Here is a 12,972-nt window from a genome sequence, read left to right on the forward strand (position 1 = left end):
ACTGACAACATGTGCGCTCTTCAAGGTCACACTGAAGCAAAAGAACAAAGATGAAAGCTTTTCCAGGTTAAAAATAACCAAAATCATTGATCTAAAATAAATAAATCAAAAACTCAGGTCTGTAAAGCCCTTGTTTGTTTTGTCTGTTAACCATCTTATACAATTCTTACGTGAACTCAAACTTGAGCCACATTTTGACACATGTAATGCCTGTATGGGGTCCGGGGGTTGGACCCAGATGTCTGACTACAGTCTGTTTTCTGATGATGACACTAAGTTACATGAGACAACAGAAAAGTTATTTAATCATGTCTACGACAAGAAGAGAGTCTGTCACTCACTGTCACTTTAACTTTTGGAAAAGGAAAACCTGGATTAAAGTATATCTTATCACATTTTTGGTTAATGTTTACATTATGTTACATTCTGACTACTGAGAGTCCCAAAGTGTGTATGTCTTCTATATTCCTCGAGCTACTGTGGGTTTGTTACAAGGGTTCAGTGAATGTCTTATGACTCAAAGTAGAGGAGATATCGGCACATAATCTAACTAGTTTCTTTAGGAATACATTTTTTTGTATTATATAGTGTTGCAATATTCTTGTACAGCATAATTTCGGTTTTCTTTAAGACGCACAGGATTGTGTAATGGTATTGTAACCAGCATTGTGGGTTTGCCTAGCAATATAAACTTAATAAGGAAAGAATAAACTGGAAGAAACATCTCAATTTAAACATCATTCATTCTAGAGCATTCTGTCATTTATTTTGAACATTACAAGCAAATCTACATTTTTGGAGTCAAAGTCACAACAGCCACATTTCTAAGTAATTTACACTTGATGATGATGCCTAGGTCATAGATTGGAGCCTGCATATCCCAGTGGAAGTTGTGGCTATTCAGAGAAAATCGGTTCAGAATTAAAGAAGTTGTATTATTGTATTGATGTCTGCATCTCTCAATACACATTGTATTGTTTACTAGTGGATCTTGACCTGTTGCTTAGGCTCCCACAGTTAAGATGTAGTTGGGTGAATCTTCCGACCACAGCATGAGTATTCTCTCCATGCTTCCAGAATGCTCTCCCTTATATACCCCTCAGTACAACCTACCCAGAAACACATCTATTGTCCTCACTACATTCCTAATGTAAGTTACACATGACAGGTTGAGGTCTCTCACACAAATGGTCCTTTGATCTGACCCTGTGACTGTGACCAAATACTTATCAGTCACCTCCTTACCATAAAAACACAAATCCCCCTAAGCACTCTATATACATTTCCTACCCATCTAACACTTTCATCCCCCACACCTACACCTGTTTTTCTTACTGCATACACACACACCAGCTTGCCCCACCAACGTCTGCGCTATCATACAGTCACTTGATACTCTATTTGTCAGTATGTTTTATAAAGTCATTCAAGAAATAACTCCACTGAATCCAAAAAAACTAATTCCATTCTCACAACATTCATGTGGAGGAGGCATAGCATGTCTGGAATGTCAGTATCACAATCTGTGACCTTAAAAAGGTATGGTGTCAAGAGAAAAAGAAGTAAAACACCCCCCCTTGAGTCTTGCATGCAGGGCCTATTAATAGTTTTTTGACATGATATGCTTGCTTAGTTCCTTGGATGGATGACCAATAAACTCAAGAGTGAGAAAGAAAGGGACTTTGATCAACAACTGGTGCCCTGCTCATCTCTTTAAAGACAGGTCTTCTACATTCTCAGGGTGGAGCTGCTCTAACAGACACAGTATCTTATGCCAGACATCAGAAAGTCAGCAGAGATGGCAAACGTAGACAAACTCATTGAGCACATAGGAGACTTTGGGCCTTTCCAGAAGAAGATTGTTACACTTGGTGCATTACCGTTGATACTCTTTGCTTTTGTTCTTATTGGGGTTGTTTTCATAGGACACACTCCAGATCACTGGTGTTGGAGTCCTGAATCCGAGAGTCTCAAGGAGGAATGTGGCTGGACAGACGTTGAGGTGCTGGAAGTCACTGTTCCCCACTCTGAGCAGTCGGGTTCCTTCAGCCGCTGTGAGAGGTTCGGTCTGGACTGGAGCAAAAGCCAAAACAAATGCAAGGAAATAGACTGGCTGTTGGCTTCTAATGCAACCGAGTTGGTGCCTTGTGACAGCAGATGGCTGTTTGATAAAAGCCACAGCACTATTGTTTCTGAGGTAGGTACATATTCTCTCTGCCTCTTTTTACATAAATCGTGTTAGAAATATAAAATATGATGCTGCACCTGCCATCTTACAATGTTGATGGATAATTTGTACATATACTTTCAACAAAAGGTTATCTGTTGTTGCTTTTGCATTAGACTTTTATTATGTGACTGTTCAAGTGACAACATGTGATGTTGTACAACTCTGTTTACATGAGCCAGGCTGTCCAATAGCTAGAAACAAGCTGTGTTATTATAAGAAATGTTTAGAGAACTCCTCTCTTGTCAAATAATTTACTTGTTGCATTTCCTATCTGTAATGCTTTGCAATGGTTTCCTAGGTGCAAACTTTTAAATTTGGTCTTGGTTTCCTCCTAGTTCTCATTAGTCTGTGAGAAATCCTGGCTTGCTGATCTGAATCAAGTGTTCCTGGCATTAGGATTTTTTATTGGAGCTTTTATCACTGGCTACATGGCTGACAGGTCTGTTAAGCACTTTTTAGTTTCAACCGTTTTTCAACCATTTCCATTTCAGTTATTTAATTTAAATAAAAATAATAATATCTGGTCTTTTTACAGGTTTGGTAGAAAGCCATGCCTCATTGCATCTATGGTTGGCCTTGGTGTCTCAGGTATAGGTGTCATGCTGTCGCCATGGTACCCACTGCTGCTCACTTTTCGATTTCTACAAGGGTTTTGCGGAAAGGGAGCGTGGACGGCCACCTACGTACTCGGTATGTTGAAACAAAAGCTTGTGAAAGAAAAAAACGTTTCATTCCGGATTTTACATAGGGGTGGATAGTATGAACGGTATACGAAGTACACGGTATAGTAGGAAGTTCGACTACACCATACTGAGCGGTAGAGCCCGCCTGCACACAACAAAGAGGAGAAGGAGTTGGTAAAAAGATACCAGTACATCAATGTTGTGCAAGTTCAAACTTCACAAGAGCTAGCTGAACACTCTTTTATTTTTATTGCTGAGATGCCAAGTGTCCACTCAGGTGCAGGTGTAACTTTCTGAATTGCCTCGGCGCCAGATTTCCTCTCTCTTAAATGAGCACCGACATAGTAGCTCCCGCCAGTAAGTAAAAGTGACACTTAAGTTCTGCCTGGTATTGCTCTTTTGGTGCATTAGCACATTGATTTGCATTACATGCACATGGTTCGGGTTTAAAAAGTCAGACAACAAGCAGAAAACAATAATATATGTTTAAGATTATGTTCGCCGACAGTAGTTGTGGTAACACAAACAATATTTTCTACCTCCTCAAATCAAAGCACATTCAATAAATGTTCTTAAAATATCTCTGTACTATGTGAAATATGTCATATTAGTACATTTTCGAGTACTTTAGCTACCATGCAGTTGCCTTACAAGTGCTTTACCCTTTCAGAAACATTTCTATTGAAATTCTAAGACAAAAATACTGAGTAATTCCTGAATTGACTCCCAATATATGCTGTAAAATTCAGGTCAGGTTTAATTGCTCCTTTCTCACAAGAAACAGCAAAAAAAAAGTTATTTGTCTAGAAATGAACAGACTCACTGATGTTAGAGTCAAACACACACAACTTAATAAGTAAACAAGAGCATGCTCTCTGGAGTCATGCTGCAGGACTCATAGGTAGTTCAGGATTCCTCTGACATTAAGTGCCCAGTGACCTGGGTGACCCGCCATTGCTTGTTTGAGCTCAACAAATAATCTGTTACACAAGTTCCAAAAAGGGCACAGAGGGTCACATCTTATTCTATTTATTGATGTTAGTCATATTGCCTGCCACTAATATTTTATAACCTGCCTGTCAATCATCTGTGTTTTGACAAATAAATAAGAGGTTAGTCTGTCTGCCAAAACACATTATCTTTTGTTGTTGTTGTGATTGAGTTATTTGCATCAAACAACAGGAAATGAGTGTCTGCTAAAACATATTATCTGTTTGTTTTTTTTTAGTGATTGAGTTCTTTGGATCAAACAACAGGAAATTTGTGTCCATGGTGTGTCGGACTTTCTACTCCATTGGCATGGTCACCCTGCCTGGTCTGGCTTACTTCCATACCTCCTGGAGGACTCTGCAGCTGGTCATGAGTCTGCCCTGCATCCTGTTCATCTCATACCACTGGTACATGGTTTGCTTTATATATACACGTTTTATTTAGCTGCATGGTCGCTCTGATGCTGATAATAAATCCAACACAGAAGTGTGTTTCTTTTTCAAGGATTGTTCCTGAATCTCCACGCTGGCTGTTCTCACAAAAAAGAACTACAGAGGCCATGAAGGTTGCTGCGAGCATTGCAAAATGCAACAGGAGATCTTTACCACATAATCTTTCAGAGGTGCGACAATATTTCACAAGACTGTGTATCCTGATTACAACTTTGTTTATCTTAGGAACCGTGCCAAATAAAATGCAAATCTGGAATTCTAATTGACCAAATCTGATGAATATGTTATTTTTCCAGATTATTCTTTTGGAGGAAAAGAAAGAAGTAAATCCTGTATCAATAATGGATTTGTTTAGGACACCAAATATAAGAAGAAACACACTAATTTTAACTTATGCCTGGTAAGTTATTTCCTCCTACATGACACTATAAAATACTATATTGATTGTTGCTGGAGGATGTGCTAATAATTTAAAAATTAACATGATATGCCACTCATCCAGGTTTACAAGTACCATTGTGTTTCAAGGCCTGGTCCTGCGGCTAGGGATCACAGGTGATAACCTCTTCATGGATTTCTTTATCTCCGCTGTGGTGGAGCTTCCCACGGGTCTCATCTTCTACCTGCTGGTCGACAGAGTTGGTCGACGCTCCCTTATGGGCATCACCAACTTCACTGCTGGCATCGCCTGCCTCATAGTCCCCTTTGTCTCCATGGGTAGGTGCAGCTGACTATACATGTGGCACCAGCTGAAAGTTCTTTGGTTGGTAAAGTGATGATGCTTCTCCTTGGATCCCATTTCGATCCTGCATTTTATTTGTTCTGTCTTCGCTACAGAGATGGCCTGGTTGAAAAAGTCCATTGCTATCATCGGGAGGCTTGCTGTTGTTATTGGATTTGAGACCCTAAACTTTGCAAACACAGAGATGTATCCAACACCTCTGAGGTATGAAACCAATGAGTGTTTGTAGATATGTATTTGTTTATGTGGTGTGAAAAACAGAATTGGCAGCATTACTTTGCGCAATTCTACCATGAATGTGAAGCAAGAAGAGAAGACCAATATGAAGTCTCAATTGTCTGAGAAGATGCAGACAAAGTTTAGTTTTATTTTTAGTACAGCACAGTCTCAGACAAACAACAGCCAATCCCGTAGAAATTCTGCTTCATTCTAAAATAAGTCAGGGGGACTGTTTTGGAGTTACAATCAGGCTTATTATGTTTATTGTCTGCCTAACTAATACCTAAACTAAACTAAAAAACAAAAGGAATAGGAATAGGAATGTCTTGCTTATGGCTTAATTTGCTTTTCAATTTCCTCACAGAAATTTGGGTGTGTCAGTGTGTTCATCAGCCAGTGACTTTGGAGCAATCGTAGCCCCATTTCTGCTCTACAGACTGGCCAGTATCTGGCAGGAGCTGCCACTTTTTCTTTATGGTAAAAGTCTCACTGCCACAATGTAATTCAAATACTCTTAGCTCTCTATAATGATACATAGAGACAATTTAAAGTCACCAATTTAAGATATATTTTGTCTTGTATTAAAATGTACCTTACATTTGCTTCAGGTGTGATGTCGGTGCTGTACAGCGGATTGGTGATTATGTTGCCTGAGATGAGCGGAGTTGCTCTGCCAGAGACCATAGAGGACGTGGAGAACCTAAGAGGGTAAATGGATTTTATTAAAATTATGTTATTAGATCAATCAATACATGTTAATCATTTTTAGCTGTTATTCGTATCCAGAGACTATATAATAATATAGTATAGTATATAATATAATGACTGCAACAGTAACAACAACAAGGTAACAAACCAAAATTCACAGGTTGCAAATATTAAAAGTAGGGATGGGATGATACAATATTATCGTATACCGCGATAAAAAACATAAAGTAATTTACAATATCGTAATAATTATGAATCGGGATATCCTCACATGGCTTGACTTAAAAATGGAGTCTAGCTTTCCAGCATATAGTCCTATACTGATTGATTACATTGATTGATTTTGAACAAGGGGACGAGGGAGAGCCTGCATCTTTCAAGTCCTTCCAAAATCCTAAGCCACAATGGTTGAATGATTATGCAATAAATATGTGTTTATTAACAAAATATAAGGTGATCCCAGTATGTTTTTGTGCCATTTAAAAGTACGAAGTATATTTTTATGATGGTGACATGAAATGTTCATATCGTCCCATGCCTAATTGCAAGGAACCAATACTAAACAGTATCAAACCAACAACAAGCTGACAACAAATAGAACTCCCTCTTTGCCATACATATTCTAGTATAAGATAAAAAGGTAAATAAATAAAGTACAAAAGTGTTTGCAGCACAACAGGAGGAAATTGTCAAGAGTCGGGAAGATGGCAAGAAAGGTGTGAGGAAAAAAAGGTGGCAATTGGTCTCAGAGACAAGAATATGCTCATAAATCTAGACAGCAGTTAGGTAGGTTTGGCAAAAAGGTTTGAGCTTGAATCCTTAATGTGTCTTTCTTGTGTATGTGTTTTCTGACAGGGAGAAAGAGACAAAGGATGCAGAGAGAAACAGTGTGATTATACGACTGAAGCCTTGAGGAGCTGGAACTTTACAGGATTTTTTTTCTCCATGTGTTGTGTTTACAATGCACACGATGTCCTTGTGTAGTCTCATCATTAGATTTACAGCCAAGTACTGTGAAATGTACTACGGTGGTTGTTATTGCAGTCTTGTATCACATTAGATATTCTAAGGCTTTAAAGGTGATAACTAGAGAATGCACTGTGAGGGGAAGAAACACAGGAGGTGTTAGGAAATTAAGATATCTTTGCAACCTTACACCTCAACAATGCTAAATTCAGCAGCAGATACTTATTTATATCTAGATTGAGGACCTTACATCATTTTAAGCTGAGGGCCAATAAAGTCATATGATAATCTCAGCTACTGAGCAGCAGTAAAATTATTGATTATGGTACCTTGTCTTTGTATTATATTTGTCTGTTACTGAATAAAAAGGTACCATATGTATGATTTTAAAGCATTATTTCTATGTATTAATCACTTTTTATTACCAATTTGTGAGCAGGAGTCCAAAGTCACAGATAACATTACAGCAAAGCTTGTGAAATACATCGCGATATTGTGATTTTAGCTGGCTAACATTGGCTTGCTTGCTAACACAGATGAAATGCTGTCTTGAGTACATAAAGTCAACTAACTCATTCAGACTTCATCCAGACTCCTATGAGCTGCTCACAACAAGGTCTGTGGATTATCTTCACATAATGGGTCTTTTTGGACTGCAGCTGCTGACAAGGAGAAGCATTATAATCCGTAGACTTTTTATTATTAAATTCCTTTACAATGTCCAAAATTTCATTTTCATTTACTCCATTTAGAAACATAGAATTCATATTTTTATCACATCTATTAATGCCTTCGATGTCACTCGGCTCTATGATCTCATTAGCTAATTTAGGTCCCACATTTACAAAATATTCATTGAATTCATCAGCTATGTCTTTTTTATTATCTGTAGTTACTTCATGTTTTTTAGTAAAGTAACTAGGATAGTCTTTGTTCGTACCACCTTTTCTAATTAAACTATTAACTAGAAAATTCATAAAGAAATTTTGATTGTGCCTTGCTCTGGCCCGTGACACTGGCCCATACATTACTGACACTGCCGAGTAGTTTACAGTATGTGACCTTTACCATTGCTTAGGTATGTGACAGATCAAGCTTTCAAAGTGTGTGTGTGTTCATATGAGAGAACAAATAGAAATAGCAGCAGTTGATGCGACAAAGTCGGCCAAAAAGTTAGTATTTATGTATTATATTGAAGCCGAATTGACAAGAAGACTCTTGAGATATGATGAGTTTTTTCTTGTGTTTCTACAGTTATGTGCAATTATGTAAGCGCAAATAATTGTAAATATATGGTATTTCTTAAACGGAGTTTGGCATAATATTGTCCTTGGATTATGCAAGAAGCGTCATGGTTTAATTGAAATAGGTAAAATAACTAAATAAGTAATAACCACAATGGTGGGAATAATAAGTATGTAGTTAATAATAATAATAATAATAAGTAATGCTATCAATAACATGAATAACAATATTTATATTAATAAATAATACATAAATATGAAAGAAAACTATTCTTAATGTGCAGTCATAGGCAGTGTAGGTTTTTTAAACTTTTAGAAAAGTGTCCACCAGACCCCTCTACCTGTTAACATACAATGAACGTTGTGACGTTGTAGACTTTTATTTTGAAACACCACCCTCAGCCCGAAAGCAATAGTGCAGTTACAACAGTCTGAGTGTCTTCTTCCTCATAAAATAAATCTAACTTGATGTTTTATTACTCAGTAGCCTTCTGTCAATGGCATTTGTAAATATGTTATCTATTAATGTTGAACTCTCTTTAGTTATTCTACTGGATTTGGTAATCATGGGATATAAGCTCATACTAAACATTGCATCAATATGCATCTATGTTAAAATCACCACACACAAATACCACCCTTTTATCATTTAATTTATCAAACATCTCAGCTATCTTGTCTTTAAATTGTTCAATGTCTGATCCAGGTTTTCTATATACACAACTTACAATAATATTTTTACCTATTTCCACCTCTATTTCAACAGTTAGACATTCCATTACATCCTTTATGGTTGTTCTGGAGACGCAATATGATTATCGGCGTAGCTTTTGCACTTCTCTTGGAAAGAGTGTGACAGGCTACTATGTTTTGGCTTTGGATATGCACGTTTTTGCTCTCGAGGAATGTGGAGAATCTTCTCCGTTTTTATCTCCGACCACAGTTCTTGCAAAGGTTTGATGTTTAGTTTGTAATCCGCTAATAATCACATCATCCAAACGTGAGTATTGCTCCAATGTATCCACTCTCCGTTCCAGATCAAAGATCTTCTTGTCTTTCTCACGTAGTTGGAAGTTGTAGTCCGAACAGACGATTATGACGAATTAATTAGTCACTTTTGAGTCAGGTATCTTAATATCAACGGGTAATGACCTGGCCGCTGCACCTTTGTTGATCTATATTGAGCCAGAACTATATCTCACAGAAGCAGTTTGGATCATCTGGTGCTAATATGGTGTTAAAATGCACTAGAATACAGGAAATTGAATCTATTTAATTGAAAATGTTCTGGTGGAAGACCCCCAGAGCACCTGGGGATATATTTCCTTCATACATCCATGTCGCTGTGTGTTCTTCACAGTCCAACGTTGAAATCCACACAGTTCTCGTGGATGCTGATCCTAACAGCAAACTAACCTGAGTAGTCTGTCTAGTTAGTCTGTTTTAAGGCTATATAATGTGCCATTTGTATAACATATAAAACATGTCTAAAGTGCCCTCTACAGTGGTGAGGACGCACTATATGTGCCCTTTTTTTTCTTTCCGCCCCTACCCTTCAAAAAGTCTGTGCACACCACTGGTGAACACTCCTGAGTACACTGAGGCTGCTCTGATATCGATGCCACACTCTTTCAGGTCTGATTCATAGAAGATCAGGTTTCCTTTCTGCAGCTGCTCAAAAGCCAGTTTTCCCAGAGACTCAATCATCTTCCTGCTCTTTTTATTCCAGTGTGGATATGTCTCAGCTCTTCCGTCATACTTGACATTCTTCAGTTTGGACTGAACCACCAGGAATTGGATGTACATCTCAGTCAGGGTCTTGGGCAGCTCTCCTCTCTTTCCTTTCTTCAACACATCCTCCAGAACTGTAGCAGAGATCCAGCAGAAGACTGGGATGTGGCACATGATGTGGACGCTTCGTGAGGTCTTGATGTGGGAGATGACTCTGCTGGCCTGCTTCTCATGTCTGAACCTCTTCTTGAAGTACTCCTCCTTCTGTGGGTCAGTGAACCCTCTGACCTCTGTCACCATGTAAACACACTCAGGAGGGATCTGATTGGCTGCTGCAGGTCGTGTGGTTATCCAGTGGTGAGCACAGGGAAGCAGTTTCCCCCTGATGAGATTTGTCAGCAGCACATCCACTGAGGTGGACTGTGTAACATCAGTCAGGATCTCAGTGTTGTGGAAGTCCAGAGGAAGTCGACACTCATCCAGACCGTCAAAGATGAACACAACCTGGAACTCTTCAAACCTGCAGATTCCTGCTTCTTTGGTTTCAGTAAAGAAGTGATGAACAAGTTCCACCAAGCTGTACTTTTTCTCTTTCAGCACATTCAGCTCTCTGAAAGTGAATGGAAATGTGAACTGTATGTCCTGGTTGGCTTTGTCTTCAGCCCAGTCCAGATTGAACTTCTGTGTTAAGACTGTTTTCCCAATGCCAGGCACTCCCTTTGCCATCACTGTTCTGATTGGTTCATCTCTTCCAGGTGAGGGTTTAAAGATGTCTTCTTGTCTGATTGTTGTTTCTGGTCTGTCTGGTTTCCTGGATGCTGTTTCAATCTGTCTGACCTCATGTTCATCGTTGACCTCTGCAGTCCCTCCCTCTGTGATGTAGAGCTCTGTGTAGATCTGGTTCAGAAGGGTTGGATTTCCTGCTTTAGCAATCCCCTCAAACACACACCGGAACTTCTTCTTCAGGTTGGATTTAAGTTCACGCTGACAAACTCCAGAATGACTTCCTGAGCAAACACAAATAAGGACCATTCATGAGTCAAATAAATATTTAAGTTGAATGAGTATGTGAATATATTTTGGTCCATCTGTTGAGACATCAGTAAATGTCTAATTTAACCAGCGTGTTAAATACTTCAGAGAAATCCTCTTACTGCTCTGCAAACGGTCAGCCAGCTCCTCCTGCTTCATTCTCCTCAGGAAGTGCAGTGTGATCTTCAGAAATGCCTCTCTGCTTCTCATCCTCTGCTCTTCATCCTCACCGTCCAACACTTCCTCATCCTCCCTCTGACTCTCTAAGCATTCTGGGTAATCTGAACTCAGAACCTTCTGGATCTTCTGCAGCTCGTTCTTCACGACAGTGACAATGTTGTCCTCCAGCAGCTGGAACAGAATATGAATGAATGACTCAATCAAAGTCAAATCATGGAATCAAACATCAGATCCATGTTGGACAGACTGACAATCCGCTGGTCTAAAAAGTGCAGCATGGAGATTATTGTGAACACAATAGATGTAAAAGTAGTTGTTGTCCATGTACAGACCATAAATATGGAGTCCAGGTGTGTTTGATACTGCTGGGCAGACCACTGGGAACCTCTGAGCTCTCCTGGTCCACTCTGTGGAGGAATCATGAAGAATGAGCTCACATTATGTCTGTCCACACAGAGACAAACACAAGGTAAAGGTCCATGAAGTGATATTTGGATGTGAACAGTGAATCTGATGACTCCCTGTAGTGGTAAAGGTTTACTAGTCCTGCAGATCCCACTGAGAATCAACAGCTCAGTTCGGTTCAGTTGCAACAGTTCTCACCAACCCCTCTATATAGCTCTCCCTCCCTCACTGTACACTGCTGAAGTGCCCTGGAGCAAGGCACCTAGAGCCTCCAGCTGCTCCAGTGGAGCTGCTCAGTGTCTGCTTGTATTAGACTGGTTGTACTGGAAAAAGAGTGTTGGTGCACAGAGAACTTAATCTGAGTCAGTAAAGGTTTAAAAACTGGAGATCTCACAACTGAGAGTCTGATAAAAACACATTATATTGTTTCAATCATCAAGTCTATAGGGCGATCCATAGAGTAGGCTCTCTCCATGGACACACAGCTGGGTTCAGGTTTTTTCCTCCTGATCGAAAATCAGGATCAGTTCTGCACTGGTTTTCTGGTAATATGAGGGATTACTACCGCTGGAAAGCTGAATGGGAGGACTTGCAACGTCTGGGAAACCCTCATGGATTGGAAAATGTGAGGAAATTCTATCTCTTAGCCTAGATGAGAAAGCCTAGATGAGAAAGTCAAGAGGGACCTCGTATTGTCCAGCTGTGGATCCGCCAACGACGTGTTCAGGCTCCTGGACAACAAGTACGGAAATAAGCCGAAAATAGTGCTGCTGATTGTGCAAGAAGTGCAAGGACTTTCCCCCATCAAGGGAAACCATCCGAGGAAGACAATCAAACTGATTCAAGCCATGGAGAGAGCTCTTTGTGACCTACAAGTCCTAGGGGAGGAAGATGCTGTAAAGAACCGAGTGGTACTTTTTTTGGCGCTTTGAGCAACTCCAGCTGAGCCCCAGCTGGTTCCATTATATTCGAGAGAAGACAGACATCCCTACGGCTGATATCTCCAAAACTTGGCTACTCAAACCAAAACAATCTGGATGGATAAATAGCGCTATAACTAAGAGGAAGATTCTTTTGATATTAACTGTCCATTTCAGTTACGAGGGCACAAAATTAGCAACAGCTACCGGACAAATGCTGGTAAAATAAGTGGCTGGTAGATTTGCTTCACTCACCAGCCAAAAAAACAATGGTAATCTACTGATTATAGATCAAATTTAAACATTCACTAACCATTTGGCCAGTGGACAAAAAAGTTGCGAGTGACCCTGCAAACTTTGGATGGATGTTCTCTATAGTGGGTGGTAAATTTAAATAGCAATAACTCAGTGGTTCCAGAGAGGGTTGAGGCATCCTCCTGAAATCAAGGCCACATCAGTCAATTGAATGC

The 12,972-nt window shown here is 39.5% G+C and overlaps 2 protein-coding genes across 2 annotated transcripts; one reads left to right on the plus strand and one right to left on the minus strand.

Moving 5' to 3' along the window:
• The first annotated feature begins 998 nt into the window (after positions 1 to 998).
• On the plus strand, positions 999 to 7,374 carry slc22a3 (solute carrier family 22 member 3). The gene is made up of 11 exons (XM_051391367.1): positions 999 to 2,197; positions 2,566 to 2,669; positions 2,766 to 2,920; positions 4,142 to 4,310; positions 4,408 to 4,525; positions 4,652 to 4,755; positions 4,858 to 5,072; positions 5,193 to 5,301; positions 5,681 to 5,793; positions 5,925 to 6,024; positions 6,880 to 7,374. Exons 1-11 carry the CDS (start codon positions 1,772 to 1,774, stop codon positions 6,935 to 6,937), a joined length of 1,671 nt encoding a protein of 556 aa, XP_051247327.1. The 5' UTR covers positions 999 to 1,771; the 3' UTR covers positions 6,938 to 7,374.
• A 2,393-nt stretch (positions 7,375 to 9,767) lies between these two features.
• Positions 9,768 to 11,331, minus strand: LOC127358366 (protein NLRC3-like). The gene is made up of 2 exons (XM_051391398.1): positions 11,120 to 11,331; positions 9,768 to 10,972 (listed from the first exon to the last, which is right to left on the minus strand). The coding sequence occupies exons 1-2, from the start codon at positions 11,205 to 11,207 to the stop codon at positions 9,783 to 9,785; spliced, it is 1,278 nt and encodes a 425-aa protein (XP_051247358.1). The 5' UTR covers positions 11,208 to 11,331; the 3' UTR covers positions 9,768 to 9,782.
• Between the last annotated feature and the right edge of the window lie 1,641 nt (positions 11,332 to 12,972).

The sequence above is a fragment of the Dicentrarchus labrax genome, unplaced genomic scaffold (genome assembly GCF_905237075.1).
Source record: "Dicentrarchus labrax unplaced genomic scaffold, dlabrax2021, whole genome shotgun sequence".
NCBI classification, from domain to species: domain Eukaryota; kingdom Metazoa; phylum Chordata; class Actinopteri; family Moronidae; genus Dicentrarchus; species Dicentrarchus labrax.